Source organism: Lissotriton helveticus, chromosome 2_1 (genome assembly GCF_964261635.1).
Source record: "Lissotriton helveticus chromosome 2_1, aLisHel1.1, whole genome shotgun sequence".
NCBI classification, from domain to species: domain Eukaryota; kingdom Metazoa; phylum Chordata; class Amphibia; order Caudata; family Salamandridae; genus Lissotriton; species Lissotriton helveticus.
Window position 1 is genome coordinate 1,996,714,808 of NC_136059.1, and position 16,954 is coordinate 1,996,731,761.

A 16,954-nucleotide genomic window follows, 5' to 3' on the forward strand; every position below is an offset into this window, starting at 1 on the left:
CGAAGAGCTAATGTGACACTGATGCTAGTCGATTAGGGTTTCTAGGTACTGAGGTGAGTATTTTGGTCCACCACAATTCACTGAGGTCAGGGGTCTCTGGACACAGTTCTGTGTAGGAGCAGAATCCCTGCAATAGAAGCTGCAGTTGGAATCAAATCATCACAGTGTGATCAGATCTAAATAGCCTTTAAATCATACTTATGGACCGGTGGTGGTCTAACAAGTACACTTATTTTTGCTTGTGGGGGATAAACTATCTAATTATGAGTAAATCTCTAGGGTGTCCCTGAGGAAACTATTTAAGACTATTTCATGCATCTTTACCTTCATCTAGTCCAAACTGTTTTACCTCGCCCCCTAATTTTCTCCAGAAATCAGGTACTTTTAGTGTTTCAAGAAGTGGACTTTCATCTTTTAAAACAAGCAATAGAGGTTACTTTGTTCGATCATTCTGGATTCTTAATCACAATTTTTCTAGTGAAAAAGAAAAACAAAAATTTGGCCAGTGATTACCCTCGTGCCTTCTACAATTTTGTTGTGTACCATCATTTCAAGATGGAAACAATTTTTCATCTAAGGGATTCTTTACTCGAGTAGATTGGATGGGCCAGTTGCACCCGTGGGATGCATACATCACAATTCCAGTGCTAACTTTGTATTGAAAGTTTCTACAATTCCAATTGGGAAACTTCTTTTTCTGACTCCCATTCTTTATAAGAAGAGTGTTTATCAGGACTGTAGGTTTACAATTAAGTATTACACATTATTGTCAAAGTAATTGCAAGAGCAGCTTGTCTGAACCATTAATCAAGCCTGGTAGATTATGGCAAATATTCAGGGCTAGATGAAATTGAAAAAGAACATGAAGATGTTCATTAACTCTTAAAAGAAACAGAGCAAATCACTTGGGAATCTTGATAACAAAGCAGTGACAAATTAATCAATTAAGAGTGCCAAATTGGTGCAAACAAACCTTAGGCTTAACATTCATAAATTCAAAGTCCTGATACATAGATTAGTGATAATTTGGGTTACAGTACACTCGCTTTGTGAAACTTTCTGCCTGCGTAAGTCTATGGTCGATGTGGAGGATAAGGACAGTGATGCAGGGATGGGTGTCATACCAGCACTTAGGATTCAAGACTAAGCATGATTCTAGAGTGGAATGGTCAGTCTGGCACTGCCACACTTAAGAGAAGTGTTAAGAAAAAGATAATCTGTGCAGAAATGTCTGACTTTTTAGAAAAATGCACAGTGAACATGTTGATTAAATGGGCTGGTGTAAGTGTAGAATCTAAGAGCTTAAGGCTGGATATCTATGAACAGTGCAGACTTCTAAGTGTAACCTTTGGAACTTGTATGAAAATGAATACATGTCATACAAACTTCCACTTATTTCTACTCACATTGTTATTTTCATTGTTATTCTGAATTAGCCAGTTTACCCAACATGTTTCAGGTATAATAGCACTTGATGCACACTTCTCATACTATCCTCTTTCTGATGGTTCTATTGAATAATGTCTTCTGTATATCTAGATATCAGTCCAGACTGGTTGGTATAAAACACACCAAGAATCCCCTCCCTGTATCATCTTCTGTCTCTTCGCAACGAGAGAGGTTTCACCCATGGGGGGGCATGCTGGGTCCTATAGGACTACAGTGGAAAGCATGTATGAAACAAATATTTTGACAACGGGGTCCCTTTGGGTTTTCAGCCCCACAAGGCCAGGGGGTCAGAGAATCCAATCCTGCTACCTTTCTACCTTATTTTGTTTTTTATAAACTCAAGACAAGGAGACCAACTCCCAAAGATCTCAAAATGGCAGCTGTATTTTTTCTGTTGCAGCCTGTACATCAAATTGCTCAGCCATACCCTGATATCACTAGAATTAAAACCTTAATTTCTCAAAACTGCCAAATGAATTTACACCAAATTTACAAAAAGCACTCTCTCTGGTTAAAGATCTAGCTTGCTTCCAGATTTGGTGTAATTCTGTTCAGCCCTCTTTTCTGTATCACTGTCTAAAATTCATATTGGAAATTGCACGGGGACAGCATGTCACGGGACCCTCCATCTTTCGTAGCTTGACAGATCACCACAAAACTAACCAGGAAGGGGGTCAGGTGGATGAATTTTTTTGGGGAAAAAGTTTTGTGAATGATCATCAAACGGTGCCACAAACACTTTTCCTGTGGAGACTTTGACTTATGTATAACTACACAGTGGCAAACGTTATATATACATATATTCTTTTTTTTTATATTTATGCAGCACTCTAAGCCTGAAAGAGAGGGGTTGTGTCTGTCTGTCAGTCACAATTATCACTAATGATGAACAGGTCTCGTGCAGTTCCATTTCACCTATTGACTGATCTGACCATCATCTCATTCTGTTCAATGTCAATACCCCGCTCAGACCCGACCTAGACTTAACAAATAAACCTAAGCAGTGGATGAGAAACTTCAAACAAGTCCCAAAAACTGAGCTTGAATCCAAGATTCGAGAACAACTACAGCATCACCCCCTTACACATACCGCTGATGATCTCACTACCCACTATAACACAGTTCTTGATCAAATGGCACTGCCCAAACTAAAACAACAGATCAATCCAATCAGAATCTTGGTTTAACTCTGACAAGCAGAAAGGACATGGAGAGAAAACCCCTCAACAATCCACCTAGCACTACTTTGAACTACAAGGCTGTCATATAAGAATTTTTTTTGTTGAGAAAGGGCCTCTTTCTCCCACAACCAAGTGTACCGTGCAAAGAATAGACCCAGGAGCTCTTTAACATTGTCTAACGACAAACCACGTCTTCACCCCCACGTGAAATACTCTCCACTAATAAACGCTGTGAAGAAATTGCCAGACAAAGTCGCAAAAATTGAGCAATCCTTCTTACAAGTCACTAATCTACCCTCTGTCCTAACCATCCTCACCAACCCACCTCCCTCGATGGCAGCTCCACCCTCGGAACTCACCAATGACCAAATGGCACCAAAAGGAACTAAAGGCAACCATAATCACACCCAACTGAAAAACAATGCCAACTGGTCTGACTTCAAACCCATGACAGAAATTGAAGTCTTCAATATAATTGCGAAATTAAAGCCCACTTAACACACTAAGGTTCTCCTCCATCCACTATTGTACAAAATCTCAACCACATCATTGCCCCATACTGTACAAAAAAGCCAGCAGGGAGAATTATAGAGACCGGAAGAACGCTCCATGGGAAAGAAAGAAAAACACTGCTTTCCTTATAAAACCCTCACCCACCAGGGTTTCCCTTTGGTGGCATGCTTCATCTTTGGGGTTCTTCAACTTAACCATCATATAGGGGAATTCAACCTCCATGACACCTTCCAATCAGGGTTCAGGAAAGACTGCAGCACTGAAACTGCCATGCTCAATATCTCAGATGACATCCACAGATCCTTAAAATTGTGACGCATGTCTACTTATACTACCTGACATATCAACGGCTTTTGATACCATGAATCACCCAGCCTTACTTGAATCACTGAAGATTCACTTTGGAATCAATGGCACAGTCTTAAAATGGTTCACATCATACCTATAACACTGATCGCAACAAATCAAAATCAACTCCTGTCTATCTAAACCCACACGCGTCACACTTGATGTGCCCCAGGGCTCCATTCTCTCCCCTTCCCTTTTCAACCTTTTCATGGAACCCCTTACAATCATCCTGAAGCAAGCAGGGATCAAATATCACCTATATGCTGATGACACCCAGCTCTATTACAAAATTAAATCACCTAGTGACATCCTAAATCTCAACGCCATATCTTTGTTTAACTCTAACCACTTAAGCTAAACCCCAACAAAACAGAAATCATTCTGTTCTCCCCTAAGAGCAACCACCTACCTATCCAAGAATGGCTCAGCTACCTTAGTGCATGAACCGCGAAGTCCCTAGGCTTCATCCTGGACAATAACATGTCAATTAAGGATCTCATCAAAAACTCAGTCAAAGTAGCGCTTTACACACTAAAGCACCTCAAGAAAATTATACCATTCATTTCCTCTGATGATTTCAAGATGGTTGTCCAATCTCTCATCCTCTCCAAACTTAGACTATGGAAATGCCATCCTTACAGGGACGCCAAAAACTTACCTCGCCCACCCTTATATCAGTTCTAAACATGGCGGCCCGGCTCATAACAGGTGTTAAATGGTTTGAACAAATCACACAAGCCCGCAAGATCCTCTATTGGCTTTCCATCGAAGGAAGATGTACTTTGAAGACCGCCTGCATCACCCAGAAAGCCCTTCACTCACATACCCCCTAACTATTTAGACAACAAGCTCATGAAAGCTGGAAGAACTAGAACTTTGAGAAGCTCCAACTCACGTCTTCTAAGACCTCCCAAACTAAACAGGAAATCAACCCAGACTTGCTCTTTTTCTGGAAATGCACCCAGCATATGGAACTCTCTAACTAGAGATCTACAGTACAACCCCTCCTTCTCTTGCTTAAAAATAGACCTGAAACTCCTGCTTCTCAACAAATACTTTCACACTTAAGCATACTGAACTTTGTTAATTTTCTCTCTTTACAGGTCTAGGCCCTCTGTTAAAGTCGGTTGTTTGTTTGTTTCTGCTGTCTATTAGGTCTTTCTCTCCCTTAACAAACACTGTTCTTATTACCCGCATACAGTAATCCACGCTCATTGCCTAAAGATTTTCTTTGCATAATTTTATTTGTGTTCTAAAATCTAATATGTCTCGCATCATATGGTAAGAGACTTGATTATACTGCGTTCTTCTCGGTCATGTAAAGCGCTCTGATGCCCTCGTGTCTAGCTAGCTCTATGTAAAACCTATAAAATAAATAAAAATGAAACTACCAAAGGGCAGATAAATGCTATGCACCCAACAAAGGTGAGGTGACCCAACGAGCTGAATCACAGCACATTTGCATCTATTCGACCTGTTTTACACAATGTAATCTTATTATCTCTTGTTTTGTCTTTATCTTTTAATGGTAAGTGAACAAGGATGGAAATAATGATTTAAATGTTGTTTGTCTCTTAAAGATTTAAACATTTTGATATTTAAAATTAAATTGAGGTTTTGAGATGACAATTAAAATATCTAGTATAACTCTCACATTTGAGTTCTCTCACAACTTACTGGACAAGAGGTAAAGCTTCCACTGCAGCATTCAGTAATAATCCACGATATAGGATTTGTAAGGCAGCTATGTGGAACCTGATTGGAAGACTAATGCTTTGGTTGCTTTCAAGAACCTCTTATGTTAGTAGTTATTCCTCAGTACCATGTTCCTGCTAAGATCTTCCTGCTTGTGACTCCAAAGCTATTTAATTTGAAGGAAGGGTATTATTATCTTTCAAGTCATGAGACCAATCGTGCTTGATTATTTGGAACACTGTATATGAGCTAAAGCACCCCCTGATGTACATTTTGAGTACATTGTAAGTCACTAAGGAGTTCTGTGACCATGTAGAGGAATTAAGCCGAAGGCAGAGATCATTTAAAAGGTCATGAACCTTTGAGATGAATTGCAGTGTCCTTTTAATATGGCAGTGTATTATATTTCTTATAAAACATGGTCACGCTACCACCCTTCTCACAAACCGCTTAAATCTTTTTTTATGTTCATTGCAGAACAATAAATTAAAAGCAGAAACCGTAGGTCAAAATTAAACTTGCCTAAAAGCTGTTAGTACTTTTTGCAGAAAGATATTAAAATCAGTTTAATGTATGTCAGGTTAAAAAATGCCATGGACCAGATTATGTAGGTACATAAAGAGATTCTGTATTTCCTGTAATAACTTCTAAAATAAATTAGTTGCCATAAGCATCTCTTTTCTGTGGACCACTTTGTTTTAATGAAATTTATCAGAAGGAAAGGTTTAATTCCCGTTTTCCTTGTTTAAACTGCACTTGTATTTACGTTCTATGACCTGCCTTTTACCTTCTCTGCTGGCAAATGGAATTTTGATGTCAGAACTCAATCGTAATAATTTATCACAGTTGGACCGCAACATCATTTACTTAGTACAAGCAACAAGGGATTATGGAAATCCTCTTGTAGTATGAGCTAAACTCAGTTATATTTGCCCATTATTGTCAGTAGACCTAATATGTGAATGCAACATGACCCCAAGATTCTCTGTCTAAAATTCAGAAAGGACTAAACTGCTTGTAACCCTAGAGTCTTCCTGTGCTGGAGAACTATTGCTATAGATTTATGAGTAATTTTAAACTGACGTGTGAAACATTTTTATGCGCAGGAGTTATCTAGTTAATGAAGAATGTTTTTTTTTGTTTAGGAATTAGAGTTGTTAGCAATGCTGGTGGAACAAATCCGCATGCATGCGCTGCTGCTCTTCAAGAGATAGTGAAGAAGGCTGACCTGGATCTGAAAATAGCTGTTGTGACAGGAGATGATCTAATGGCAGAGGTGAGTACCGGCAACTATGAAGGGATCATAGTTTGCATAGGCAGAGCTTTTTGTTTTGATATTAAAAAAAATCCACGTCAGTTGGTTCTTGAAAACTGTTTCAGGGTGATCCATTAAGCGGGGGCTGAGAAAAAGAAGGGGGAAGTGTCCCAAAACATTCTTGCTTAAGTGTATTCCCACATGAAAATTTGGGAAGCGATACAGGCAAAACGGCTGAATAGTAGTACACCAAACTTGGCAGAAAGTTAGACCTTTACTCAGAAAGCATTAGTTAATTATTTTGTGTAAATTCCGTTGTCATTTTTGATAAATGTCTGTTTAAATTATGATACCTGCACAGTTGGTCTGCCGGATTCATATGGTACCTCAAATCTAAAAAAAAAAAAATTAAATTAAAAGAAGAGCCATCTGATTAGCAGAGAGTGATTTTTCCCATCAGTGGTTTATCAGACCGACCAATTGGATGGACTCAACAAGAAGAAAAATGTTTCGGCCCCCATTTCAGGGCACAGAGGCTTTGTCCCTGTTTTTTGAAGATACAATTAAAATAGCATACAAGTGGGCAGGGTAAAAAAAAAAAAGTTGGTGCCACAGGTTTCTCGATACTTCCATTTGACCCACAGCCCCCCCCCCCCCGTTGGACTGCAAGCCTTCCACACTAGCTGTGGAACAATGAGACACTTGAGTGGTTTTACAGTACACTGGGTGATACTTGAGTTGCAGTATCGCAGGGGCACCACGGTCCTGCAAAATATAAAATCAAACAAGAAAAATGTATGGTGGGTGTCCATGGGTTTGGGTACCCTAAGGCAATGCATGGCATGGGGCTGGCTGCCTGCAGAGGGTTAGGTACAAGGCCTGAATCGAATCTCATTCCACATATGAGCTTTATCCGTGTAGAGCTGGGTGTTGCACATCTTCAGGGAGATGGGCACAGGTCCTAGCTGCAGGCCCTGCAAGCCAACCGCACCTCACACACAGCTTTTGGCAGTACATGGTGTGGGGTGTAGGATGGTTGCCTACCCAACCTGACAGTGCGGATGGCTTTAGCAGTGCATTGTGGGGAGGTTGATGCCCACGGAGGGTAGGTCGGGTCCTAAGGCCAACGCCACATCCTGCACAGCCTAAAGTTATGCTCAGTGAGGGAGTTGGTTGAAGATGGTGAAAAAAACTGAAATTCACTGGAAAAATACAAAGCTTAAAGTGGTGTTGTAGATGGGTATGGTAATAACATCTTACTTTGTCAACAACACCTCAGAAATTCACTGCAAAAACAAGGCTTAAAGTGGCATTCTATTTCGATAAACTAATACCATTTTAGCTTATGTTTAAAAATCCTAGAAATTCCCTGAAAAGACAAGTGACATTATAGTTAAGTGTTGTAATTATAGATAAACTAACTTTTAAAAAACAAAAAACACTGAAATGCACCTGTTCTAGGCAATGAGTTAATTATAACTTGCGCCCCTGCCATGTTTATGCCCTCGCATATAACATCACTCATAACATATTAAATGACATAATTGATGATACTGTTGATGACATCTCAATTGCTGTCATCGATTGCATCACTGATCACACCATTGACATCATCCAAGCTACTGTTCCTCAAATAGAAACAGTCTAGTACTGGAAACTAGTCTTTCAGTATGCTAAAAGTTATATCATGCACTCTCTAGCTACCAGTGAAGCAAGTTCATTAAAGCACGTTAGATCCTGAAAGCAACTAGTGCGAGTTACAGATGTACATTTTAAAAAGGTTGTACCTTAATTCAAAGCCCTGTTACCCAATAGGTAATCACACAAAAACCCCTTAAACTACAGTTTCCTGAACTCTACAAGCCTCTTGCTACCTCTTGACGCCATCTGTAAAAGCCCCTTGATACCACTGAATGCTACCTGTTCCTCAAACCTAAAACCCATATCACCCTTTAACACTCATAACAACCCATCACTGAACCCTGAATACCTCCTGTTACCTCTTAATGTTGCCCTTCCCTGTTCTGTAAAAAACACCCCTTGCCACTTAAACTTAAAACTATACTTGTATATTAAAGACATGTTTTACCTCATTAAAATTAATTCATATTTAGAAGTAATTAATATTCATATTGTATTTAAATTATAATTACCTTTGCAAATGTAATAACTAAAATATATATATTTTTAATGTTCAAACCAATTAGATTTTAATCAAAGGAATATTATATATTCATATATGTGTGTTCACAAATCTGTGCATACAAATATATATACGTCTGTGTATGCGCACAAAGGTATACATATACACGGACATAATGTTAATGTTAGTACACTTAAATGTTTAAAAATGTAACCTACCTGTGTTGCTGTTACAGTAAATGTTTAGTTAAAAACATGGTGTGCTAAAATGAAGGAACATACCTTGCAACCCAGAATAGAGAGGATAGGAACAAGAGGTAGGGTAGGTATTGGTATGCCAGAGTACCAGACCAGGACCATCGGTTTTTGGTCCTTACAATGTAGAACCTTGTTCAGCTAAGGAGCAGCCATAAATGAACTGGTTTATTGAACACATCTAGTGGTGAAACTGCTCTGCTCTTCAAAGATGCACATGCGACTAAAATTCAATTAATAAGAAGTATGTCAAAGAGTATTGTGGCTACATAGAAAAGGAAACATGGGAATACAGTAAAAGAAATAAAAATCATGTTGCCCGTTAAAGCTGTTTATTCATTTCCATCTATTGAGTCCTGAAACTGTAATTGCTTACATCTACTCATAACGTGTGGGTTACTGGGTCTTCACATCTTCCTGGGCCAGGTACACCTTTCCTCAAATGGGTGCACCTACAAAATATTAACTTTCTCAGTGACACTAGCCAACAAACTACATACCTAGGAATTATTTTGCTATCAAATCTCCAAATACCTTTAGTTCTAAAATAGAAGTACTTTTGTCGCCCTGACTCGGTACGGCTTCATCTGAATTGCGTACATTGCTTGATAGAGGTACTTTCAGGGTTAGTGCCTGTTCTTTTTAATGTATGCCATTGTGGCTACATTGTGGATAACTTGATTAATGAGTATTTTCAAATACACCACTGTGAAGGTGATTACATACAGTAATGATAAGCTCTGTCGGGTAGGAGCTCATAACCATTAAAAGCTCCCTATTTCTTTACACATAGTCAGCATACTTACAAATGTGGATATCAACATTGTTTGCTATTCCCTCACAGTGTATTAGACAGAAACACAATGTCATTGCTCTTATTGTAACGACTCATAGATGCAAGTTTGCCCACCTTTGTCAACAGACTGATGAATGCATTTATGACATTGAAATCAGTAACTTTAAAGCTGCTCTGAGATTCATGGTTTAATAATGTTAACCTACCACATCACAAGGCCTTAACTCTTATGGAGTAGCCATCTCATGAACCAGCACACTCTCCAGTGGACAATTTAGGTATTATTTCATCTGTTTTGCTTAAACATGATACTACGTATCACCTGGAAAGCTGAATGTTATGATTTTAGAACATAACAAACTACCTCACAGGTTACACACCTGTTACTAGTCAAATATCCACTGTACTTTGATGATGCCCTTTTTAATATTTTCTGCTTGCACCACTACAAACCTGACCTCTAGGCTCAATACCGTAAGCTCTGGTTGATGCGCTTTCTGATTCTTATTCAGAATTTGGCTCAAGCTTTGGGATCTATAGGCCCTCTGGCATTGCAGACTTAAAGAGAACCCGGTGAACTGTAACCCATGAACCACGTAAGCATTACATGAGACTATTGCATTCTGGGCAACGATCAGACCTGGTAGACTCACAGGAGTACTGGTTAGTAGGTTCAAAACGTCCTTTCATTTCACCATGAATAGACACATTCAAGAATATAAGAATATACTTTTATGATTTTTACTAAACTCCAAATCGCATTGTAGTACATATAATGTTTATAGTTGTGGCCAACAGAATAGTGGCAACTATAGCAGCTAATAAATGGGTAATTGGAAAGAATTGCAATATCCTGTATTTGAATACCAACCCATTCATGCTTTCTTGTAGCTAAAGTATTTTAACACTATAAGGAGCGTGTATGAGTTTATTTGGAGGCTTTGCCTTTCACCTGAACAAACACTCAATTGAAGAAAGAAGGTGCTGTTTCAATTAAAAAGAGAAGGTGTTTATAGCTCCTGTCTGCGTGAGCCCAATCTCTCAGCACCCTCGAGGTGTGAAGATTACTCTCCCCTAAAACTAGTTTATATTTAGCTTAAATACTGTTTTCTGATGGCTTTGAAAAGTACGGTTCTTATGTTGAATGTTAAAAAAAAACAACATACATTTTCATCCGTTTCTGTTTCTAAGAAACATTATTGCTTGTTTGAATTACAAACATCAAACAATATGAAACCTTGTTGATTGCTCTAATTACCCATGTAAACAAACTATCACACTGCCAAGTTGTTCTGTAACTAAAATTCCACAATGTGTGTGCCAACAATACTAAATGCAATATGCTTTCATATATATATTTTTTAACTGTTTTATTATTTGAGGGTTTAACCCATCCGGCAACAGGAAATCCATACAGATAAATCAAGATTCCAACATTGCATAATCTCGAGAGACAGAGCAATATGGTAGAACTTTTCCTGTAGTTAGCAAAAATTGTAGTAAATTATAAATCACATATAAAGTAAACAGTACCTGCAGGGCTGGACAGAAGATATCAACAGCAAATATCTGCATCAAAACTCTGTACATTGCGTTTAGTGGCTGAAAGTCCTCATAAACTAATCATCAAAACTTAACTTACAAACTAACCCTCCCACCCGGGTCACATACATAGAAATTCTTTGACTGTGCCTTATGGCACGTCATCTGACTGCATTTAATATCAGGGGATTACGTTATACTCATGAAAGGAGTGCCCGACTGCCGCCCTACAATTTCAGTATCTTCTTGGCCTACGTGTGTTTCCTCCGACATCTGCGTTACAGCGGCCTTCCCCAGAGGGATTTCAGAGATCAGAGTGTACCAGGCTCTAACATCTTTCTCCAATTTCTCATCCTTCCTAACCCTCTTCATTTGGACTAATTCCGCTATTGTCCATTCCCGTAAATCTTTGGCTCAAGATTCCACCCTGGGGGCTCATCCAGTGAATTTTTATCCTTCATTTGGCTAAAACTAGTCCCAGCTGAAGAAATCTACGGGTAAGTTTCTTCCCCTTGGGGCAGGGAGAAGACCCAGCAATATCTCCTTGATGGACTGGGGAAGGGTCCAACCCGTGACCGTTCATAAACATTCCAGTACGGAAGTCCAAAAGGATTGCAGCTCTGGGCACTACCACACCATGTGTAAGAAGGGGGCGCCATTATAACCACAGCGGGGCAAGAAGAGAGGCGATCAGGGTATATTTTATGAAGCACTCATGGGGTCAAACATGTTTGGTGAATAACCTTAAATTGGATAAGTTTAAATCTAGTGGAACTCATTTGTTTAAGCCCTTCGTGTACATGCAATACGCTTTCATGATTGAAAAATGTGCACTCAAATGAAAATATGAAATGCATTGGATAATTCAGAAGTCGAATACATTTGAAGTTCTCATCATGGTCTTCTTCGCTTCTTTACATTTGCTCTTGGAGGTGTGTCAAGTTTCCCTGCTTCATTTACTTGATTTGCTAACTGGAAGCCCTTTTTCATTGTTGGTGCAGCTGTTTGTTGTTGTTGATCTTCAATTGTTGATGTTTGTAATATCCTTTTGTACACTTGTGCCGGCTTTCAATTTCCAACCTTTTGGTGTCCTATAGCTGCAGCATTTGTTTTAAATTGAACATGTTGTGTTTGTAAATACCCTTCCTCTAGCCTATGCCTTCGGTTCACCCGACATCTATGTGCACGGTCTTTCATCATTCATTTGCCATTTGAATACACAATCTTGGTCTTGTCATTGCTGTTAGCCCATTGGGATCAATGCAGTGCGTTTTGTTTTCACCATTGCTTCTCATAGCCAGCGTGCCTACCAGTACCTCCAACCCAACACTGTTCTTTTGTTCATTGGCCTGCTTAATTTTCTTCCCTCTGTCCACTGCCAGCGCTTCTATGGATTCCCCAATGCAGTACCCTTTTCAGCATATGTTCTCAGAGTTTGTTCACCTATCTTACAAGATCCTTGGCTGGATCTACCAAACACAGCTTTTGCAGTGCAATGATCATGTATTCTTTACTCACTGCCTCCTTTGTGCAACATCTATTTTTCTTCATTTGTTATTCTGAACTCACCCAACCCTATGTGACCACTCTCTTCAATTCACAACAGCCACTTTCACTTATTATTTCTGCAGCCTGTAAGTCAAAAGGCAATTATTTTACCTGTGAAAAGCCACAAATATTTACTTGTCCCTGATCCATCTCAAATCTGTCACAAAGGATGTCTAGGTACCGTTTCTTTTCCAACTTCCAGGCTGCCGTTGTTGTTTTCACTTTCCTATTGTTTTTAATTAAACTTATTGCGTTCCTCCGTAATCTTTGATCCTTAAATGCAGTGGTCTTTAGTTTTTTTTGTTTTTAACTGACTATGTGTTTTTCTTTCTATACCAACTGGCTTAGTAATGTCAAGTTCTTTTGTTTTCTATTGTTTAGTTTTTTGGTGGTGTTGCACGTGTACCACTTGCATTTCTCCGAGGATAGACTTACTGCTTAAACCAAGCTCCAGTAGTAAGCCAGGGATTCTTCACAGAAAGTAGTTTACCGTTTAAGGATTGGAGTGTTTGGGCCTTGTTTGAACTAAGACTGTCGAACCTTGCTCATAGCTTAATCTGATTTCTTAGAGTGAATTGAGATTTAGGGTTGTTCCTGGTGGACTGCACTTCTGGATGTATCCCCAATATGTAAAATCTGTTGAAATCTTGTGTGTTTAACTTTAGAGTATAAAGTGCCATTGAAACTAAATTTGCAGCTCTGTTAAACTGGACTGAAAAGACTAGTAGTGAAGTTAAATTCTAATTACCTGTCTACCATTTAGGGAACATTAAATGTGTTCTGCTTGAGCTCACCTCAGTACATTCAAAACACATAAACCTTGTTACGTGGTATCACACTTCTTTGATGCTTTTTGGCTAAGTGGACCTTTTGCCTGGAACTTCTAAAGTCTGGAAAGCAGAAGGGAAATGTAAAAAACATGCTAAGTGGAGCATGTGGGTTTTAATGGTTCATTTTGCTAGCTTTTCTTGTTCAGAAGTGCGACCCTCACAGCCTTACTGGAGTCAAGCCTTGCATGAGGTCTGGGTTAAGTAGTGGTCCAGGAAAGAACTTGTCCCTTGGAACTTAGTGGGTCGTGTACCACAGATGGAATAGGGAGCAGGGAAGATATCCGCATTCCTGGTGCGGGGAATTGACATAATAGATTATCGGTGCAAAGAATTCAGGGATAATTGTTTTTGTCATAGTCCATTTTGTCAGGAAAGGAAATGCATTAGACAGCTGAAATATTGTGGGTCGTAAGGTTGGGTAGTTTGTGACCATCAGGCTTCATCAACTGTAGTTGGTTGATTAATCCTTTAAAATGCACTGCTTGATACACTCAAATGAGAAAATGTGTGTTTTCTCTTTCCCATAGCCTAACAGCTGTCTTGTGGCTGATACTTGTCACACTCTATATTCATACCCTGGAGCATTGCACTAACCCTAGGGTTTTGTGACATTCTGATTCGAGTCCTAGAATTGTTCAGGCTAACACTTCCTTTACCTCTTTTGACGTAATGTGCTCTCTTCCCAAGCAGTAAAACAACAAGCTGGAATTTGATGTTGCATGTGATTACGAAACTTTATGGCGTTTCTTCTATGTATTAAGAAAGTACGCTAAGTTCGGACAATTAAAAACTGTCACAATAAGTTATGTAGTAGTTGCAGTTAAATGACCTATGTTTTAAACATTTCTACAGAAAAAATCTCTGAAAGAAGCAGGCACCACCGATTTGGACAGTGGGAAGCCATTTCCGGAAACCATTAACAGCATGAATGCGTACTTGGGGTGAGTATCGAGGCAACCGAATATTTAATAGTGAAAATAGTTCTAGGTGTCTTGCATGTCAAATATATTAAGATTTCTTGTTAGTATTAATAAACAGTAATGATGAAGGCAATGTTACGATTTATGAAAACAATGTTGCTACTTGTGTGAAAAAACTGGCATTTGTCAGAGCAGTGCACAAGTTATTTGGCCTGTTAGAAATTGGGTTACTGGTTTACTGGGGTGTGAGCCCTGGTCAGGCAGCAACCACAATCCAAGTCAGGGTAAAGCACAAGTCAACCCCCACATTTACCTGTGCTTAGCCCTTGTTAGCTTGGCACAGAGCAGTCAGCCTTAACTTATAGGCAATGTATAAAGTATTTGTTCAACAGTTCCAACAGTAAAACGGTGAGAATTCCACACAAAAAGGATTCCACACCAGGTTAGGAAAATAGAGCAAAGTTCAAAAAATACATCAAGATCAAAACAACAAAAATCCGATCAATAGAACCAGAGTTATGAATTTTTAAAGAATAAAGTGAAAAAGAGCCAACTGCTGGACCAGGTCAAAACCAAAAGTTTAGGCCGACCGCAATGGAGCACGGGTATAACGCCCTTGAAGGTTGAGACTTGGCAAGAAGGCGAGTTGTAGAAGGTAATTTTATCCGTCTAAGAGTAAGCTGTCACTGCACTCTACCACAAGCCTTCCTTTAACGGCCTACCTTATATGCCATACCTCACAGCACCTCCAATAATCCACGACGCAGGATGTCACACACCTCCCTTCCCACAAACCATACAAGGATAACAGAAATGCAACAAAACAAATACTCTATAAACTAATATAAAATGTCTTGAATGACATGGCGTGGAGAAAGCATATGCTACCTCTACCCCAATGGATATGCCAAGCAGTAAAAACATGGAAAGTCACTGAAATAACATTCAGTACATTTTGTAGTCCTTAACCCATTTAGGTTGCCTCCGGAACCTTCCTTGCCTAAGAAACACATTGATCTGCACATCATTTCTTGCTCCCGAAGGTACATTGGTAATGCAATCATCCAGCTTAGCAACCTTTTTCACATTCTATACATTTCCGTCACTCATGTGAACGATATGTGCGTTCACCTTTTTCCCTTGAAACGAACTAGAGAACTTACACATTCTCTTCTTCCCTTTACGTCCACAAAGCACACACACCCAATCACCAACCCTCAAGCCTAGGAAATTTCTGCCTCCCATGCCATCTACTCCAGCGACACTCTTCTTCTCACACTACCTCTGCACTCCAACAGAAAACAACATCCTTGCTTTCCTGCCTCTCATGAATTCAAAAGGTGATTTTCCAGTGGTGCCTATTGGGTATGGTACGATACACCGTTATCAACTTCCGCACAGCCTCCGTCCATGAACCACTTTGACCCTAAGTCAGTTGCAATCCTTCCTTTAATGTTCGGTTCCACAGCTCCACCAATCGATTCCCTTGGGGATAATAGACTGATGAAAGGACCTGCTCCACACCCCATTTTTCCAAAACATCTCTCATCTCATATGACACAAACTGCTCACCATTATTGGTTACTATCATCTCCGGGTCCCCGTCTCTGTTCCATGGCTCCTCCAGAAACACAATCACCTCTCATGTATTGACCTGATTAGTGAACTTCACTTTTGCCAACCTAGAATGGTAATCCATGACCACCAGAGTATACACAGATCTAGCTCTTAAAACGTTGTAAGGTCCAGAAATGTCCAAACCAGTTTTCTTCCACAGAGCATCCATCTTATCCGTTACCACCGGCGTGCTTGTCACCGTCTTCTGTGACTTGTCTCTCCATGCTAATGCCAAACAGTTCCAAATACTGTGTTCCACCTCACGGTCTATGCCTGCCCACCAGTAATCAGATCGCAACCTTCGCTTCATTGCACTCATTCCTGAATGTCCCTCATATGCCAGACTCAAGACATGACTTCTTAGTTCCCCTGGCACCACTTACACCTCATTCCACCACAGCATCCCATCAATCCACGATAGTTCATCACCCCTTTGCTGATATATTCGTGAGATTGGACAGAACTTCCCCTCTCTTTAGCCTTCCATCTCTCACATATTTTAACACTTCTTGCAACACATCATCCCTTACGAAGGCCTGCACCTATTCATTGTGTGACATGCAACCTCCTTCCACAGAAAGCACTCCAGCCATCATCCAATCATTTTCATCCAAATCTCATTTATCCAAACAATTGACCGGCAACCTCGACAAACAGTCAGCTACCAGATTTTCTTTCCTGGCAGATATTGAACCACATACGTGTATTTCATCATCCAACATGCAATCCTGGCGGAACTTCTGCTTGCTCCCTTTGTAATACAAGCATTGGCATAGCCAATAGAGCTCACTTTTGTGACCTTATAAGTATTTAGTTATGCAGCACAATATCCTTGGTGCAATAACATCAACTGTTGCATGGCT

The 16,954-nt window shown here is 39.7% G+C and overlaps 1 protein-coding gene across 1 annotated transcript in view; it reads left to right on the top strand.

Annotated features, from left to right (window-relative positions):
- Positions 1-16,954, top strand: part of LOC144819000 (uncharacterized) — a 752,739-nt gene that overhangs the window by 117,472 nt on the left and 618,313 nt on the right. Inside the window, exons 4-5 of the mRNA XM_078676962.1 lie at positions 6,332-6,462; positions 14,407-14,495. Coding sequence (XP_078533088.1) covers positions 6,332-6,462; positions 14,407-14,495 — 220 coding nt within the window. The remainder of the gene's footprint in view (positions 1-6,331; positions 6,463-14,406; positions 14,496-16,954) is intronic.